At 40.9% G+C, this 20096-nt stretch overlaps 1 protein-coding gene and 1 pseudogene across 1 annotated transcript in view; one reads left to right on the forward strand and one right to left on the reverse strand.

Annotated features, from left to right (window-relative positions):
* Window positions 1-511: 511 nt before the first annotated feature.
* CYB5B (cytochrome b5 type B) overlaps window positions 512-20096 on the forward strand; it is a 36074-nt gene continuing 16489 nt past the window's right edge. The window contains exons 1-3 of the mRNA XM_045814906.2: window positions 512-778; window positions 19185-19313; window positions 19831-19860. Coding sequence (XP_045670862.1) covers window positions 617-778; window positions 19185-19313; window positions 19831-19860 — 321 coding nt within the window. The 5' untranslated portion in view covers window positions 512-616. The remainder of the gene's footprint in view (window positions 779-19184; window positions 19314-19830; window positions 19861-20096) is intronic.
* On the reverse strand, window positions 15047-16552 carry LOC123803437 (ER membrane protein complex subunit 3 pseudogene; annotated as a pseudogene).

Raw genomic sequence — 20096 nt, forward strand, 5'->3', positions numbered from 1 at the left:
AATCGACCAAACAAGGTTATCTCGCCCATTTTACCGGTGAGGAAAATGAGACAGACATGGGTCGTCCGGTCACAGCCTAAAGGCTGCAAAAAAAGATGTAAACCCGGGCTGGAATACAGGCCGCACAGGCGGTGGGGGGAAAAAAGCTTCGCGTGGAGAAGTCATGGCGAAAGGAAGGGAAAGGAAACGGGAAAATGGAGACTCGGCCCCCTCTTCCAGGACTCCGCAGGCCGCTACACCGAGTGAAGCGATAACCTCTCTTGCGTAACACCTGTCAACCCGTCTCCATCAGAGAACTTTCCAAAATCACGGTACCTGGTTGGCGAGATTGGAGGGAGAGACGATCCTGATTGGTTAGTTGGACCTCGAACCAGACCTACGCTCCAAGGACTGGGCGAGAGGTGGGCGGGACTTGAAACTGAATCCGTTGTTTCATTGGTGAAAAGAAAAACGAACCAGGCACTATCTGGAAGCGTGATTGGCTGTTGCCAGGAACCCTCCGACGGCCTTAGGGGCCCTAGTTACGGAAGCCGGAGAGGGCTGAGCCCCAGGTCTACCTCGAGGAAGTTAACCTCGGAAACCCGGAGAGTCGTGGAGAAGAGCTGTTTCAGGCCCAATGGCGACTGTGGAAGCAAGCGACTGTGATGGGAAAGGGCAAGGGGTCGAGACCTCCGTCACCTATTATCGATTGGAGGAGGTGGCGAAGCGCAACTCCATGAAGGAGATATGGCTGGTGATCCACGGGCGAGTCTACGATATCACCCGTTTCCTTAACGAGGTGGGGCCCGGGAGGTGGGCGGCCCCTGGGAGCTGCACGGGTGAGGGGTGGTCCGGACCGGAAAAGTTGCAGGGTGTGTGTAGGAGGGAAATGAAGCCTGGCTGAGGGCAGTAAGGCGTATGAAAGGAACCACAACTCCCCTAGACGGAAACTGAGGGGCTTCAGTTCTGCATGCATTTCTAACCAGCACTAAATTCCGGAGTCTTCAATAATGTCATGTATTGCATATCATATATTGGGTACTTAACTGTACGCTAGGCCAAACTCTTAAGCCATCATTATCCCCATTTCACAGAAAGGGAAACTGAGCCTCAGGGATTCAGGACTCTCAAGGTCACACGCTTAACAGCCTATAACCATTCCAATCTAGGTTTGAAGGGTTCTGAACCTGTGCTCTTTCCACTGCGCCCTTTGAAGTAATTCATTTCTGGTTTTCTTGAGAAGAAACTGAGACTTTTTTTTTTACCCCCTGATTATGTTGCCTTTATTTTCTATTAATTTGAGTTGACCTTGAGGCCAGAAGGTCATGATTTTTTTCTGGTCATTGACTCATCCTCTTTGTTAAATCTTCAAACCTGTTGCATTAGATCTCATTAGGCAAGTAATACCGTGGTGCAACTGAGTGATTTTTTTTTTTTTTAATTTAAGGAAACAGACTTTTGTCTAAACGGATTTATTGAGGTGTACTTTACATACAAAAATTGTGCCCATTTAAAATGTACAGTTTGATGAGTTTAGACAAATGTATTCATCCATGTAATCTCACTCCCATTTAAGACAGAGCATTTCCCCATCACCCTAAAAAGTTCCCTCTTGCCCCTTGACAGTCCCCCCACACCAGTCCCTGAGGCTTTGAGGTATTTATGTACATACACATATTGGCATATATATTTTTGGTGTGTATCATTTTGAGTAATAAAATCTTGTGGTGAATTCCTTGGAAATTCCTGAGCAATATAACCTTATTGTAACTGGCAAAAACTTAATTTCTGTTAGTTCTTTCTGTGAATCAAATATCGTAGCAAAATATTTTTTCTACATTCTGATTTATAAGTCTATAAAAAGTTTTGAAATGTAAAGCTTACCAAAAGGACATTGTTTTTAATAAATCTTCCTAATGGCCAGTAAGTTAACATCTTAGAATTTAGTAACTTGTATTTGAATGAGGTATGGCCTTTTATGCTTTTAAAAGGTACTTTAAAAGTACCTTCCCATTATTTCATCCTTGAATAACTAGTTGAGAGTGACTTGGATGTAGTGATCCTTATGTTAACAGGATGAGAAACAGGTTCACAGAGATTTTGATTGTACGAATGAGTGGCAGAATCTGGTTTAGATAGATCCCTTGATTTCTCTTGTGTACATAGCATTACTTCAGAAATCTAGCCTTAGCTTGGTCCTTTGGTATATGCCTAAGTTGTGGGTTATAGGCTGTTAAAGCATAGTTCATAATGGTAGGCAATAATGTTTTTCACTTGTAGTTTCATTTCCCCCGAATTTCTTCTTGATTGATTTAGAATGCATAATGAACTTGGAAGGAACACTCAGTGCTTGTAGTGGACCTTATTTCAATCTTGAGTAGTGGTTGCTAACTCAGTTCACACATGTTGGTAAAGCCAGAGGCATCACAGGTGTGCCAGAGTTTCTCATGAAACTTGAGCCACAGCTCTTTACCTGCAGTTAGCTCTTCTATCATCTCTGTTCTTATTCTCTTGTTCATTCCAAGCCTATTCATTCATTCACTTGCTCATTCAAATATTTAACAAGTGTCTATTATTAGTCAGATGCTGTTCACCTCGCTTAGGGTACAGCAGTGAATATGCTGTATTTATGCTTTCATGGAGATTAGTCTATTGGGACAGTAAGCAGAGTAAATAACTATAATATATGCTATGTTAGGTAGTGGTAGGTTCTAAGAAGAAAAATAGAGCACAGAAGAGGACTATAGACGTAGATGGGATGAGGGTGTAAGGGTAAGGGTTTGAAATTTTAGGTATGATGGCCAGAGTTGGTTTTATTAGGAAGATGACTAGAATAAAAGGCCAGAAGGAAATTAAGGGAGCTAGCCATGTGGATATCTGCAGGAAGGGCATTCCTGGCAGAGGGAGCAAGTTCAAAGGCTCTGAGGTGGGAGTACGTCTGGTTTTTTTGAGGACAAGTGAGGGAGGCCATAATGGCTGGATAGTAGTAGATGAGGTGAGCATGATCACGTGAGGGCAGATCAGGTATAGCACTGCAGGTTGTAGGGAGGACTTTGACTTTGTGTAGGCTAGGAACCCTCACTGGAGCAGGGGAGTGTCATGGTGTGACTTAATGGTTTAATAGTACCGCTCTGACTGCATGGTGTAGAAGAGACTGGAGGAGGGCAAAGGGAGAATTGATAAGCCCAGTTAGGAGGCTGTTGTAGTAATTTGGGCAAGAGGTGGCAGTGGCTTGGACCGGGCTGGTGGCAGTCAGGGGTGGTGAGTACTATCAGATTTTGGATGTGTGGGATGTTTTTTGTTTTTTGTTTTGTTTTTAGATTTATTTATTTGGGTGGAGGGTGGAGTAGGGGGCAGCAGAGAGGGCAAGAGTGTCTGAAGCAGAGCGCGATGTGGGATTTGATCTTGCAACCCTGAAATCAAGACCTGAGCCGAAACCAAGAGTTCGTCCCTGCGCCACCCAAGCACCCCCGGATGGGTTTTGATGGTAGGGCCAATAGGATTTAATGATGCATTGGGTTTGAGGAGTGAGAGAAGTCAAAAATGACACCAAGGTTTTTGGCCTGTAGGTCAGGAGGAATAGAATTGCTATTAGATGAAATGGGAAGATCTACGCTGGTTCTCATTCTTATCTTTACAATCTTAAATCACTTTGGGGTTCCTCCTTAGAAAGGGGTTCCTAATTGGAAGATCCTGTGCCAGTTGCTTCTTCTTTTTTTTTTTTTTTTAATGAATATGGTTATGATGTTATTCTGGAGTTTGAATGTGATAATTTTGAATTGGTAATGTAATTGAATTACCTTTCCCCTAATATTAATTTTGCATTTTTGAATTAGTGGTATTGGTTTAATTTATTGAAATCATGATGAAAAACCAAAACCTTGCAGGAGTACACGTCATTGTCTTTCCACTTAGAGTAGTTTAGAAAAAACACTTAAAAATGGTTATACTATCTTACGACACGGACTGGAAAATATCAAAGTACATCTCCCTTAGCAAGGGTAAGTATGATTTTGTGAACCTTTGTTTCAGTTAATATTCTGATTTTCTTAACTGTGTATCACAGGTGAGAGAAGTTTGGAAGCCATTATCTTATGTATAAATAACCATTTCTGAAGAGAATAACTTAAAATAACACATTGTGATATTTTAAAGTTTTCTAGGTATTTTTTAGTGACAATGGACATAAGTGGGAATATTACTATTGGGCTTGCTTCACAGATGGGATAGCATTCAACAGGTATTTCTTAGGTGTTAGCAGGTGCTGTGGTCCTAGGCCCTGCTGGCATATAAAAACATGGTCCTGTCCTCTTGAAGCTACTCTTTGAGGGAAGGCAATAGAAAACAAAAGCAGAAAAACGTTCAGTGATGGTACTTTCTGTGAAGGAAACAAATAGGAGTTGAGAAAGAAAAATGAGGGTTTAATTTTTTTTTTTTTAATTACGTAAATTCTACCCCCAGTGTGGGGCTTGATCACAACCCTGAGATCGGGAGTCACATGCTCTACCAACTGAGCCAGCCAGGCGTCCCAGATCTACTTTAGTAAGAGTGATCTGGAAAGCTTCTGTGAGATGACTTTCAGTTGAGCTGAGGAGAGGGAACTAGCTTCAGGAATACTAGAGAAAAGCGCATTCTGATGGCATTTGCAGAGTCAAGCAAGAGTTTGGCCCGTCAGTGGGACTGAAAGCAGCTGTGGCTGTGGTCTAGCCAGTGAAGTTGGTCAAGAATGGCCAGAGAGCTTGGTGGGAGCCAGGCCAGGGAAGGCGGAGTAGGTAGTATGGATTTGATCCTAAATGCATTGGAAAACCATTAAAGCCTTTTAAGATGGCAGTGACATTAAAACACTTTGCTTTTCCAGTAGATTACTTTGGCCTAGAAGTCGAGAATAGGTTGGAGGGAAAAGCGATGCAGAATGGAAGAAAGTAAAACTCTTTCTATCCCAAGGATTTATTTGAATCTTTCCACATCTTTCATGTATATACAATATATACAAATGTGTACAGATAAATATGGAAATAGAATCAGAGTATTCTTTTTTTTTTTTTTTTTAAGATTTTATTTATTTATTCGACAGAGATAGAGACAGCCAGCGAGAGGGAACACAAGCAGGGGGAGTGGGAGAGGAAGAAGCAGGCCCACAGCGGAGGAGCCTGATGTGGGGCTCTATCCCACAACGCCGGGATCATGCCCTGAGCCGAAGGCAGACGCTTAACCGCTGTGCCACCCAGGCGCCCCCAGAGTATTCTTTTTTTTTTAAGTTTATTTATTTTTTCTTAGTAATCACACAATGTGGGGCTCGAACTCACGGCTCTGAGATCAAGAGTTGTAGGTTCCTCTGACTGAGCCAGCCAGGCACCCCAATCATAGTATACCTTAATTGAATTATAGTATCTGTTCATTGATTTGGTTTAGTAGTACAAATAATATTTACTGGGTGCTTATTACTCTGAGTGCTTTACCTGTAATTTCTCTTTTAACTTCTGACAACCCACCCCTTTTCTTTTTAAGATTTATTTAGTTATTTTGGTGGGCAGTGCAGAAGGAGAGGGAGAGAATCTCAGGCAGACTCCTTGATGAGCAGGGAGACCTTTGCGGGGATTGATCCCGTGACTCTGAGATCATGACCTGAGCTGAAATCAAGAGTCAGATGCTCAACTGACTGGGCCACCCAGGTGCCCCTATTTCTAACACTATAGAATAATGGTATCACTTTTTGTATCTAGTGTCTTTGGCTTCACATATCTGAGACTCATCTTTGTTTTCTCCCTATGTATCAGCAGTTTTTTCCTATTGCTTTTTATTTATTTTCTTTTATTTTAATTTCGTGTATTTATTTCACTGTATGATTGAACTGAAATTTATCTGTTCGCCTATTGATCGACATTTGTGTTGTTTCCATTTTTTGGCCATTATGAATAAAACTGCTGTGAACATTCACATACAAATTTTTGTGTGGACATATGTTTTCATTCCTCTTGGTTAAATACCTAGGAGTGAGATTTCTGGGTCATACTTTTTTTAACTGTTTAAGCAATCTCAGGCCTTTTCTCAAAGTGTCTATATCAGTTTATACTTCCACCAGCAGTATATGGTTTTCCAGTTTCTCCACACCCTCCTTGACACACAGTATCTGTCATTGTACTTTTAACCCTAATAGTGGCTATGTGCTGGTATATAAATTATGGTTTTAACTTAGATACTGAGTATCATCATGGCATGATTGGCAATTTTATGGGTTTTTGTTAAGTGTTCTGTCTTGGCCATTTATAATTGAATTGCTTTCTTACTGACTTGAAAACATTCTTCATACATTCTAAGATGCAAGTCCTTTCAGATACAGTTGACCCTTGAATAGCAGGTTTGAACTGGACAGGTCCATTTACACATGGATTTTTTTCAACATAGTATTTGCTCTTCCTTATGATCTTCTTACTTTTTTTTTTAAGTGGGCTCCATGCCCAGTGTGGGGTTTGAACTGCTGACTCTGAGATCAAGAGTCACATGCTCTACCAACTGAGCCGGTCAGGCACCCCATGATCTTCTTAATAACAATTTCTTGTCTCTAGCTTACTTTATTGTAAGAACACAGTGTATAATACATATAACGTATAAAATATGTGTTAACCATTTTATTGGTAAGGCTTCTGGTAAACAGGAGGCTAATAGTAATTAAGTATTTGGGGAGTCCAAAATTATATACAGATTTTCAGCTGTGTGTAGAGGATGGGGTTCAGTGGCAGCCCAACCCCTGCATTGTTTAAGGGTCAGCCTTATATGTATTTTGACTTTTTTCTCCCAGTGTGTATTTTGCCTTTTCATTTTCTTAATTTTTTTTTTTTTTTTTAAGATTTTATATACTGGGCGCCTGGGTGGTTCGTTTGGTTAAGTGTTTGCCTTCTGCTCAGGTAATGATCCCAGAGTCCTGGGATCAAGTCCCATGTTGGGCTCCCTGCTCCGCAGAGAGTCTGCTTCTCCCTCTGCCCCTCCTTCCACTTGTTCACATCTCAATCTCTCTCTCTCAAACAAATAAATAAAAATCTTTAAAAAAAAAGATTTTAAGGGGCGCCTGGGTGGCTCAGTCATTAAGCATCTGCCTTCGGCTCAGGTCACGATCCCAGGTTCTTGGGATCGATCCCTGCATCGGGCTCCCTGCTCCACTGGGAGCGTGCCTCTCCCTCTCCCACTCCCCCTGCTTGTGTTCCCTCTCTCGCTGGCTGTCTCTCTCTCTCTGTCAAATAAATAAAATCTTTAAAAAAAAAAAAGATTTAAAAAAAGATATTTAGGGAGAGAGTGCACATGAGTGGGGGGAGGGGCAGAGGGAGACAGAATCACAAGCCGATTCTGCGCTGAGCCAGGAGCCTGAGGTGGGGCTCCCACTACTCGAGATCGGGACCTGAGCCAAAATCATGAGTTGGCCACCTAACTGACTGAGCCCCACAGGAGCCCCACTTAGTACTGATTCTTAAAGAAAGTTTGATTCCTTGTATAGATGAAATATAATTCTAATGTCTGGGTGCTGGCTTTGGGATCTAAATGTCTGGTTCAGTTTACCACTTTACCACTTAATAGTTGTATAACCTTGGGCAAATAGCTCTGTAAAGGTACTTTCTCATCTGTAAAATAGAGATAATTGTACCTAGTTGTTATGACAATTAATACAGATAATGCATATAAAGTCTTGTGGTCCCTGGCATAAAGAGCTCAGTAAGTGTTAGGGGCCATTGAGTGATTGAGGTTATTTTTATTAATAATAAAATTTACTTGTTCCCTGCAGCATCTTTTGAGTGCTTAAGTGGCAGGTGCTCTGAAGATGTAAAGGTGAATTAAATGATGTCTTGGACTTGTGAGGGAGAATGAAATCTGTGCACAAGTAATTGTCATGCAAGAAAGACAGAACACAGGCTCTAATGTCAGGGTACCGACGGCACCCCTGAAAGCTTCAGAGCCTGACCGATAACAATTCTTACTGGATTTCTCCAAGGCTGGTGAAAAGAAAGTGTAATTTGATAGTCATCTAGCCTGTTAAATTAACAAATCTGTAGGAATACTTTCTTCCTCCTCCTCCTCCTCCTCCTCCTCCTCCTCCTCCTCCTCTCCTCCTCCTCCTCCTCCTCCTCCTCCTCCTCCTCCTCCTCCTCCTCCTTCTTCTTCTTCTCTTTAAGATTAATTTATTAGGGGGGCACCTGGGTGGCGCAGTCGTTAAGCGTCTGCCTTCGGCTCAGGGCATGATCCTGGCGTTCTGGAATCGAGCCCCACATCAGGCTCTGCTAGGAGCCTGCTTCTTCCTCTCCCACTCCCCCTGCTTGTGTTCCCTCTCTCGCTGGCTGTCTCTGTCAAATAAATAAATAAAATATTTTAAAAAAATTATTTATTAGAAAGAGTGCCAGCATGAGCAGGGGAAGCAGTAGGCAGAGAGAGAGGGAGAAGCAGGCTCTGGTGAGCAGGGAACCGATGCTGGGCTAAATAAATCTGAGAGTCCCAGGATCGTGAGCTGAGCTGGAGGCAGATGGTTAACCGACTGAGCCACCCAGATACCCCAAGAATACTTTCTTTCCTTGAGTAGTTGCAAGTGGTTAGTCCTAGGGAAAGCTAGAAATAAAACGAGGCAAAATTTAACCTCCAGTACTGTCCAGGTGAGATGCTCTCATGAACAATTGACTTTCATTTATTTGTTCTGCATGTGGGCATGTGTGTGGCGTATACACCAGCGCGCGCAATAGAGAGAGCCTGCGAGCGCAAACAGGAGGGAAGGAGGGCAGAGTGGGCTCTCTTTCGGTCTCGCTATCTTCCAGGTATGCTGTGTTCTAGAATACAGCCATGAAAAAAACAACCACGGTTGCTGTTCTTACAGAGCTTAGAGTCTAGCAGGCAAAGACATCAAATAAATAATGGCAGTTGTCATAAATGAATACTATGAAGGTACCTAAGGAATTGTGAAAATCTATAGCAGTGGGATTTAATCTGCTAGGGATAAATTATGTTTGGATCCGCAGACCTGAGATTTGATCCCTGGACAGTGGTGACTGCCAAGGTTACACCTTTTCTGGCAGCCATCAAGTTTGCCTCCTAAACTCCTAACACCTCTACTTTACTCGGCTCTTAGTAATCCAAATGCAAATGAGTACCTGCAAATGCCAGTGAATGCCTGTGGACCTGCACCATTTCCTCCTGTTCACCACTCAGGTCTGTCATCTTTCTCTGCCCTGTCAGATTGTTTTTCAGAATGTGAGTTTTGTCCTCGCTAGAATTTCAATCTCCATATCTCATTTTGATGAGATATTCTGCCCATCTGTTTAACTAGAGGTTCTTGTTTTCATCACCCAGCTTAATTTTGCAGCTTCCCAAATCTTAATGTTTCTAGATTTTATTTTCTAAGCCTGGTGGTCTTTAGCATATCCCTATTGTTACATTTTTTTACATCATTATGGGATTTCCACTCACAGAAAATTTGTGTAATTTTTTCCCATCAAGATTTTTATTCCCTGGGATGCCTGGGTGGCTCAGTCGGTTAAGTAGATGGAAACATACAATATTTGTCCTTTGGTATCTGGCTCCTTTCACTTAACATAATGTTTTGGTTTTTAAAAATTTTATCGTGGTAAAATATGCATAACAAAATTGATTATTTTAACCATATTTAAGTGTCTACTTTCAGCTCAGGTCATGATCCCAGGGTCCTGGGATCGAGTCCTGCATCGGGCTCCTTGCTTGATGGGGAGCCTGCTTCTCCCTCTGCCTGCTGCTCCCGCTGCTTGTGTGGGCTCTTTCTCTCTCCTTGCTCTCTCTCAAATAAATAAATAAAATCTTAAAAAAAAAAAAAAAAGATGTTATTCCCTGTCATTCCTCACATTCTCTTCTGCCATCTGACCCCTATCCTTTGCATAGAATTAGTAATCTGGAAGTATATTTTCGGTTACTAATTTGTCCTCTCTTTTTTCTGTATTAAAACATACATTTTCTGTCTTCTTTTCAATATTTAGTTATTGAACTTAAGGAAGAGCCGCAAGTCTTCCTCCCTACCACATATGCTTTGGACAGATGAACTGACTGAAATCCTTCACATTACAAAATTACAAAATTTTCCTTTGTATCTTTGAAGTATTTTACTTGATTATTGCCGGACTGAGAGAGAAATGAATGGATCACAATCATTGTTCATCGCTTTTGAAAGTTTATGATCTTGGTTGCAGTGTCGTTTATTTAAAACATTTTCTTTGTTAACATTGTGTAACTGCTTACATAATAAAAGCTGGGACAAGGTCCATTAGTCTTAAAACACAAAGGCTATCCAAATCAAAATAAGTTTTTGGTAAATTCACATGAGATTTAAAAGCAAAGCAAGTCCTAGAAAAAGTGGGAAATATGCACTGCCTTATATTAGATTTACTGAATAAAAGTAGGGAGAAATTTATGATTTTCCAGTAGATTTGAATAGTGTAGGCCCCCAACCTGGATTATTCAGGTTAACCCCTGAAACTCTTATGGTCCCATTTGTTTTATTTTGCTCTGATTCAGATAAAAGTAAGTTTTTGGCTAATATTAATTATACGTATACCTATTTTTATTATTTTAGTTTTATTATTTTTTAGTTTTATTATTTTTTATTGTGGTAAAATATATGTAACAGAATTTGCCATTTAATCAGTTGTACAATTCAGTGGCATTAATTTCATTTATATTGTTGTACAACCAACCAACACTGTTAATCTGTTTCTAAAACTTTTTCATCACCTCAAGCAGAACTCTGTAACCACTAGGCAATAACTACCTCCTCATCACTCTTCCTCTGATAACTTCTAATCTGTTTTGTCTCCAGAATTGCTTAATTCTAGGTACCTCAAGTAGATGGAAACATACAATATTTGTCCTTTGGTGTCTGGCTTCTTTCACTTGATATAATGTTTTGGTTTTTAAAAATTTTATTGTGGGGGCGCCTGGGTAGTGCAGTTGTTAAGCGTCTGCCTTCGGCTCAGGGCGTGATCCCGGCGTTCCGGGATCGAGTCCCACATCGGGCTCCTCCGCTGGGAGCCTGCTTCTTCCTCTCCCACTCCCCCTGCTTGTGTTCCCTCTCTCGCTGGCTGTCTCTATCTCTGTCAAATAAATAATAAAATCTTAAAAAACATTTTTTTATTGTGGTAAAATATGCATAATATAAAACTGATTATTTTAACCATATTGTACAGTTCAGTGGCGTTAAGTACATTCACATCATTGTGTAACTCTCACCACCATTTATCTCCAGAACACTTTTGTCACCCCAAAGTGAAACTCTACCCGTTAAATGATAACTCCATTGCCCCTCCTCCCAGCCCCTGGTAATCACTGTTGGATTTTCTGTCTTATGAATTTGACTATTCTAGGTATCACATATAAATTGAATAATTTGATATTTGCCCTTTTGTATCTAGCTTGTTTCACTTAGTATAATGTCTTTAAGGTTCATCCATGTTGTAGCATGTGTCAGAATTTCCTTCCTTTTAAGGCTGAATAATATTCCATTATATGTATATATACTGCATTTTGTTTGTCCATTCAGCCATTCATCAATGGACACTTGGATTGTTTCCATCTTTGGCTATTTGTGAACAATACTGCAGTAAACAAGTATCTGTCGGAGTGCTTGTTTTTGGTTCATTTGGGTATATACCAAGGAGTGGAATTGCTCAGTCATACAGCTATTCTGTGCTTTTTGTGGAACTCAACCATTTTCCGCAGCAGCATTTTACATTTCCACCAGCAGTGAATGAGTGTTGCAGTTTTCCCACACTGTCTCCAACACTTACTCTTTTTTCACTTAAAGCCATCCTAGCCAGGTGTCCAGTGGTATCTCATTGTGGTTTGATTTGCATTTCCCTAATGACTAATGATGTTCATGTACTTACTGGTCCTCTGTGTATCATATTTGGAGAAATATCTAATCGAGTTGTTTGCCCATTTTTCACTTGAATTGTTTGTCTTTTGCTTATAAATTGGATTTCTTTATATATTCTGGATATCAATCCTTTATTAGACATTTGATTTGCAACTATTTGCTCCCATTCTGTTGCTTGTCATTTCACTTTCTTGATAATGTTTTTTGATGTACAAAAGTTTTTAGTTTTGAGAGAGTTAAGTTTCTCCTCATCAGTAATTACTTTAAATGTAAATGGATTAAATTCCTTTTTTAAAAAAAGATTATTAATTTGAGAGAGAGAGAGCACACATACATGCAAGTGCGTGAGTAGGGGGAGGGGCATAGGGTGAGGGAGGGAGAGAATCTCAAGCAGACTCCCATCTGCGCTCAGAGATCAACACGGGGCAAAACCAAGAGTCACAGTTTCACCCCAACTGAGCCATCCAGGAGCCCCTAAATGGATTAAATTCCTAAATCAAAAGACAGAGGTTGACAGAATGGATAAAAATACAGGATCCAACAATATGCTGTCTACAGGAGACTCATTTTAGTTTTGTTTTCTTTTTTAAGATTTTATTTATTTATTTGACAGAGTACAAGCAGGGGGATTGGCAGGCAGAGGGAGAAGCAGACTCCCTACTGAGCAGGCATCCTGATGTGGGGCTCAATCCCAGAACCCTGGGATCATGACCTGAGCTGAAGGCAGATGCTTAACAGACTGAACCACCCAGGCACGCCTATTTTCAACTTTTTGAGGAATCCCCATACTGTTTTCCAGAGCGGCTGCACCAGCTTGCATTCCCACCAGCAGTGAGAGAATCCTGATCACTGCTTTCTTCTTCATCTCTGGAGGTACCTGCTCTATTGACTTTAATCCTGTGGATTTGTTTTATTTTTGAACTTTTTACAAATGAGACAGTCACAGGTTTTTGTTTTCTTTTGTTTTTTAAGATTTTTTTTTATTTATCAGAGAGCAAGTGGGAGAGAGAGCACGAGTGGTAGTGAGGGCCAGAGGCAGAGGGAGAAGCATACTTGAGCTCGACAGGGGGCTCGATGCCAGGACCCTGAGATCATGACCTGAGCTGAAGGCAGATGCTTTACTGACTGAGCCCCCCAGGTGCCCCTAGAGTGTCACAGTTTATATTGTTTTATATCTAGTGTCTTTTGTTTGCCGTATATATTCTTTTGTGTTGTGGATATTACAGTGGTTTGTTCTTTTTCATTACTGATTAGTATTCTGCTGTAGGATTATATTGTGATTTATTCATACTCTGCTTATGGCCATTGGGTTTTCTTTTTTTTTCTCTTTTTTTAAGACTTTATTTGAGAGAGAGAGAGAGTGTGTGTGTGTGTGTGTTAGCAGGGCGAGGGGCAGAGGGAGAGGGACAGAGAGATTCTCAAGGAGACTCCCCACTGAGCACAGAGCCCAGTGGAGGGCTCCATCTCACGACCCTGAGACATGTCTGAGCTGAAGTCAAGAGTCCAGCACTTAACGGACTGTGCCACCCAGGTAGCCCAGGCGTTGGGTTTTCAAGTTTAGCGTGGTAATAAATAATGCTGCTGTGATCATTTGTGTGTGTATCTAAGTTCATATATCTATACACATTTCTTTTGGGTATATGCTTAGGGAATTCAATTTGATTTTTTAATTGAAAATTTTATTTAAATAATTGTAGATTCATATGTACTTGTAAAAAATAATAGATCACTTGTATCTTTTACCCATTTCCCCCAATGGTAACATTCTGTGAAACTGTAGTACAGGGGCGCCTGGGTGGCTCAGTTATTTAAGCGTCTACCTTCGGCTCTGGTCATGATCCCAGGGTCCTGGGATTGAGCCCCTCCTTGGGCTCCCTGCTTGGCAGGGAGTCTGCTTCTTCCTCTTCCTGTGCCCCTCCCTCCCTGACTTGTGTGTACGCACAGTCTCTCTCTCTCTCAAAAAAGTAGTCTTTTTTTTTTTTTTTAAAGATTTTATTTATTTATTCGACAGAGATAGAGACAGCCAGCGAGAGAGGGAACACAAGCAGGGGGAGTGGGAGAGGAAGAAGCAGGCTCACTGCGGAGGAGCCTGATGTGGGGCTCGATCCCATAATGCCGGGATCATGCCCTGAGCCGAAGGCAGACGCTTAACCGCTGTGCCACCCAGGCGCCCCTCAAAAAAGTAGTCTTAAAAAAAAAAAAAAACTGTAGTACAATACCATGAGCAGGATATTGACATTAATTGGATCCACAGATCTTATTCTGACCTCCCAGTTTTACTTCTATCAAACTGATTTGCCTTTTAAAGAGAAAGCAAGTTGGTTTACTTTGTAGAGTCAAGAGTCATTCACTTTTGATTACAGTACTCAACATGCAAATTACATTTACCTCTTGATACAGAAATGGCACCTTGCCACTTCCTTTGGGCATTTAATCCAGACATTTATTCCTGGGCAACTTTTCTCTATGTATCTGCCAGCACTTGCCCTCTACCTTTTTATAATGATATGTAAACTCTTATCCAGAATAACTGGGTCTTTAGTTCAGTTGAGTCACCATAGTACAGTACAGAGCCATTGACTTTTTCCAGCTGATTTGATGTATTCTGAACTGCACATGAAAAATATCCCATTATTTAACCTATAGGTGATCATTCCTTAAGGCACTGGAGAATCCCGCAGTGTCTCAGGGTCACCAATCTCCCTGGACAGTTTTAAGAGACATAGAAGGTTTGTTAAGTCTATCCTGGCTTTGCGTATTCACTCTGAAAAATAATTTATTTGAATAAAGTTTTGATACATTTGCTCTTTATGTCATTCTGTAGGCTCAAAACGAGCAATACAGGGATATTTGTTTTGCTTATACATGGTAAATTTTCATTAATAAAAATTACTTTTGTAAAGGAAGTTATTAAAATACTAGCATATAAATTAGATGTAAAAATTCAGGGTATTTGAATCCCAAGAAAACAGGAGTTTACTGTGGTTTAGATGTCAGGCTGATTGTGCATGATAATTATTATAATTGGTAATGCTTCTTCCAAAGATTGAATTTTTGCTAAATTTTTATATATTATCACTAGCTTGAGTTTCCCCTTTCTCTGCCTTTCATTTCTGTTGTCACCAAAGGGAATTTTTAAACCTTTTAAAAATAGTTCTTTCCCTGTAAGTCACCCTGAACACAATCATTTCCTCTAGTTTCAAACATAAAGGGGAACCTGGCTCAGACAAGAATGAACCTTGTTGCACGTCCACAGGCTCATGTGTTCTCCTTTTTATTCTGAGGCGCCCTAGCTCAAACAGCTTACAAGGTTAAGGGCTACTCTCTTTGTTCCCCAAAGAGCTAATCCTTGCTTCAATAAATAGAGGTCTACAATTCTTTTTTGAACATGCCTTCAAAGTGGAGATCTTTGGCCATGAGCTGCTCTTTGACATCATCACGTGCCCACTGGCGGTCTGTTAGCTCCAGAACTTTGCACTTTGCCTTGAAAGCTTTGTTGCTGTCTGTGGGCATGGCCATGGCTGCTCCAGTCATCTTTGCCTGGATTGTTCTTTTTTTTTTTTTTAGATATTATTTATTTACTTAACACAGAGAGAGCACAAGCAGGGGGAGCAGCAGAGGGAGAGGGAGAAGGGAGATTGAGAGCCTGATGAGGGGCTTGATCCCAGGACCCTTGGATCATGACCTGAGCCGAAGGCAGACACTCAAACTGACTGAGCCACCCAGGTGTCTCTGCCTGGATTATTCTTGACTGGTCATTGGCTTTATTTTGGCCCGGAATAAGAATAAATGCTCTGTATCCTAAATACATAGAAGTACCAGGATGTAGCATTTACCTAGGATGCAGCTAATGTGAGTAGTTGAATTCCTTGCTATAGCATAGGCTTAAAACAGGGTCATTGGAAATAGGACTTTTGTTCTAACAAAGCCTGAGCATGTCATGTTTATCCATTCACTAGTAAGAATAATTGGGAAGATGTTTGTTACATTTTCTTTCACCATGTCTATGAGCATATTGGAATCAGTCATAAGAGAAGGTAGTACTGTTTTCCCTTTAATTTTTCTGAAAAATCCATCCTTTGGGTTGTTGGAAGTAATATTTTCATGTCAAGAAGGACTGTTTGGGAATATTATTTCCATTTTCCCTGAGGACTGTGCTTTGTATTAGGACTTCAGCTGTCAAGTACTTGCTCCTGGGTGAGTTTCTTATCACTCTGCAGCAGGATGGACACATGGTGGGGGAGCATGCCCACAGAGAGCAGAGAGGCTGATGATGAACATGGGCAGGACCACCCAGAGGCTCACATTGGAGTCAAGCTGCAGCTCCTGCCATCTTTTTCTTTTTTTTTTTTTAAGTTTTAATTTATTTTTTTTAGAGAGATTGAGGTATGGAGGGACAGAGGGAGAGGGAGAGAGAATCTTAAGCAGGCTCCACGCCCAGCATGGCGCCAGTCTCAGGGCTCAATCTCACAGCCCTGAGACCATGACCTGAGCTGAAGTCAAAAGTCAGACACGTAACTGACTGAGCTGTCCAGGCACCCCTAAAGATTTTATTTTTATGTAATCTCCACACCCAACGTGGAGCTTCTGTTGCAGAGTTACATGCTCTGTCCACTGAGCCAGCCAGGCGCCCCCCCACCATCTTTCTTTATTGAGAGCCCACCTAGTGAGGGTCACAGGCCAGGCCCTCAGCCTGGGCATTACCTTGGCCCAGCACTGGCCCTGGCTGTGCTGTGGCCTCAGGCCTGGTGAACTGCATTTGGCTGGACTGCCATTTTATTTTCTTTTGTTTTACTTTAGTATTTTTTAAAATTTATTTATTCGAGAGAGAGTGCAGGGGGTGTGGAGACAGAAGGAGAGAATCTCAAGCAGACTCCGTGTTCACACAGGGCTCGAACTCAAGACCCTGAGACCATGATCTGAGCCAAAAAAGTTGGATGCTCAACCGACTGAGCCTCCCAAGGTGCCCCTGCCATTTGATTTTAAATAGTATCTGAAGTTTGTAGAGTTCTAAAAGTCACCAAGGTTCCCTGAAATCTTTTGCTTGTTCTAAACCATCTGTATTAAGACCACATATTGAAACGAGAGGTACTAAACCTAGGGTGTTTTTGACCACTCCATCCGTCCTTGCCTCAGTGGAAAAAAATCAGGCTATAAAACGGGGTATACCATATGAATTCTTTTTTATAAAAATATGAAAAATTTATTTATCACTGCCTACTCTATCAAATAAGTACTCAATAAAAATTGTAGCATAATGATTTTTTCTTTTTTTTATCATGTTATGTTAGTCACCATGCAGTACATCGTTAGTTTTTGACGTAGCATAATGATTGAAATGATTGAATATACAGTAAAAACAGTGGATATATATTATGTATATAATTGATTAAGTGTGGCACTTTTTTTTTTTTTTAAGAGAGAAAGTGCGTGTGCGTGTGCACATGCAAGTGGTGGTGGGGGAAGGGGCAGACAGAGAGGGAGAGAGAATCTAAAGCAGGCTCCATACCCAGCACGGGACCGACACGGAGCTCGATCTCACCACCCCTGAGATCACCACCATAGCCAAAGTTAAGATTTGGGGCTTAACTGACTAAGCCACCCAGGCACCCCAACTGTTACACTTTCTTATTTGTTTATAATTGGTGAGAGATTGGTGAAAATGAAAATACACTGTAGCTGTAGATAGAGCCGTGCAGGAAGTCATAAATTCAGCCATTTCCTGAAATATCTCAAGATGCTAAGAGATTTCGTTATCCTTTTGCTCTGAAAGGCAACATAATAGTTGGGATATATCATAAGGAAGAACTATCTTCCGTAGTTGAGGTATATAGAGCACATTGGGGGGCACATGGGTGGCTTGGTTGGGCACCTGCCTTCAGTTCATGTCCTGATCTCAGGGTCCTGGGATCAAGTCCCACATGGGGCTCCTTGCTCAGCGGGAAGTCTGCTTCTCCCTCTGCCTGCTGCTCTCCCTGCTTGTTCTCACTCTCTGACAAATAAACAAATAAGATCTTTAAAAAAAAGAAAAAAGAAAAAGGATGCCTGGGCGGCTCAGTCCGTTAAGCTTCTGACTCTTGGTTTTGGCTCAGGTCATGATCTCTGGGTTTTTGAGATCAAGTCCTGCATTGGGCTTAGCAAGGAGTCTGCTTCAGATGCTCTGTCACTTTCCCTCTCCTTCCCCTCTGCCCCTTTCCCCAGTTGCCCCCCCCCCAATAAAGAGATAAAATCTGTTTCAAATAAGGAGGATATTATTATTCCTGCCTAAAATGTTGTTATAATAAAAACTACTTAAAAGCATCACTTGATATTTAAAAGATATAAATTTAGATATGTCATATAATATAAATTCTAAATTTGCTCATTGTAAGTAAATATTGATTGAGTATTTAAGTCAGACTGTGCTAAATGTAATTTTTAAATATTCATTTTCTCAATAGGTGGTACTTTACTTGGTAAAACAATTTCAAAAGGGTCTACAGTGAAAAATCTTCCTTTTATCTTTTCTCCCGGCTCCCAGGTTCTTTTCATTGTTTTCAGAGAGATTTCAGAGAGATACATATATGTATCTGCTTTTTAAAGTCACAGTTGGTAGCACAGCATATAAACTATACCTTTCTCTTTCTGAGTACAAAGTATTTCATATCTTTATCTCATTTGATACAATAGTAGTTAAGATAGGTACTCCTGTTATCTCCATTTTATAAACAAGAAAGCAAAGACCTCTCAGTTTCTTAGTAACTTTTCCAAGGTAGTATAGCTTGTCAGTTCCAGACAGAATCTACTTCCTAGGTATAGAGGCAGTTATTTTGGTACCACTTATTAACTTTTTATTTTGAAACCATTTCAAACTTACAGAAAAGTTGCAAGAATAAAGAATTCCATCTACTCCTTGACCAGAGTCTCCATTCAGCTTTCTGCAGCCGTCTCGGTAATGTCGGCAAAAAGAGTCAAGCCAGGAGCACACGTTGTTCCCAGTTGTCCTGCCTTGCTAGCCTCCTTCAGTCTGGAACTGTTCCACAGGCTTTCCGTAGCTTTTGTGACCTTGATGTTTTTGGCGATCACAGGCCGGTCCTTTTGTGGAATCTTTCTCAATTTGCTATTGTCCTAGATTTCTTCGTAGTTATGCCAATATTATATATTTTTGGTGTGAATATCACCAGTTATGTTGTGCTCTTACCATTGCATCCCGTCAGGTGGCAGACAGTGTCGATTCATCCCATGACTCCCATTAAGGAAGAAGAAAAAAAAGAGGAGCCGAAGAGGGAAAAGTAACTTAGGTTAGTTTTTTTTTCAGAGGGCCCTATGTTCAGCAAATATCTTTTCTTTGTAGCATCCTGGGGGAGAAGAGGTTCTGCTGGAACAAGCTGGTGCAGATGCAAGTGAAAGCTTTGAAGATGTAGGCCACTCCTCTGATGCCAGAGAAATGCTAAAGCAGTACTATATTGGTGATGTGCATCCGGTAAGAAGGAGCTGAGCCAGGAGTGCTTATAGAGACGAAGCTGCTCCCAGCCACAGACACAGGGAGGGGAACGAATGATTAAAACGGAAATTCATTCAACCCAGCCAGCAGGCTACATACATACGTATTCTCCCAAATCATTTTGCCTGCTGTGCTGAGGTACAGCTTCTTTTATGTAAAGCAACACCTGTAGTTAATTTAAAAGTTCAGGGAAATGATTTTGGAATTTTTTTAAATTGATTTTTGTAATGCAGTTTCATCTCTACCTAAAACAATGGTTTGGTGGTTCTCGGAAATTCCTTGCTAAAGGTGGTAACTGGGCATTCTAACAAGGGGCCCCGATAGGCTCAGGGTTGGGGCTGGGGAGCATCTACCCTTCTACAGACCTTGATGTCTCTCAGAGAATACTACCACAATGTAGTGTCATGGTCTAAGGTTAGAAACAAGCATGTCGTGCCCAGAGTGAGAATTCATTTGGAAATGATTTAAAATATTATTTGTTTCCCTTTTTTAACAGAATGACCTTAAACCTGAAAGTGGTAGCAAGGTAAGAAGAAGTCATCTGTTTCTCTTGTGTGTTTCAATTGTTTATGTTTCTGTTTACTCAAATAGAATTGGTTTTTTAAAAATTATCTTAATAAGAGAAGTATTTATTTTTCCCCCAAGCAAAAATCCTGTTTTTTAGGAATTTGGACTGAGTGCCATCTCAGGAATAAAGAATAGCTGAGTCTTGAACAGTAGGAAATATTTTGTTCATGCTTCTATTTGCTTTAAAAAAAAAAA

The sequence above is a fragment of the Ursus americanus genome, chromosome 21 (assembly GCF_024610735.1).
Source record: "Ursus americanus isolate L20-20 chromosome 21, mUrsAme1.1.p, whole genome shotgun sequence".
Taxonomy (NCBI): domain Eukaryota; kingdom Metazoa; phylum Chordata; class Mammalia; order Carnivora; family Ursidae; genus Ursus; species Ursus americanus.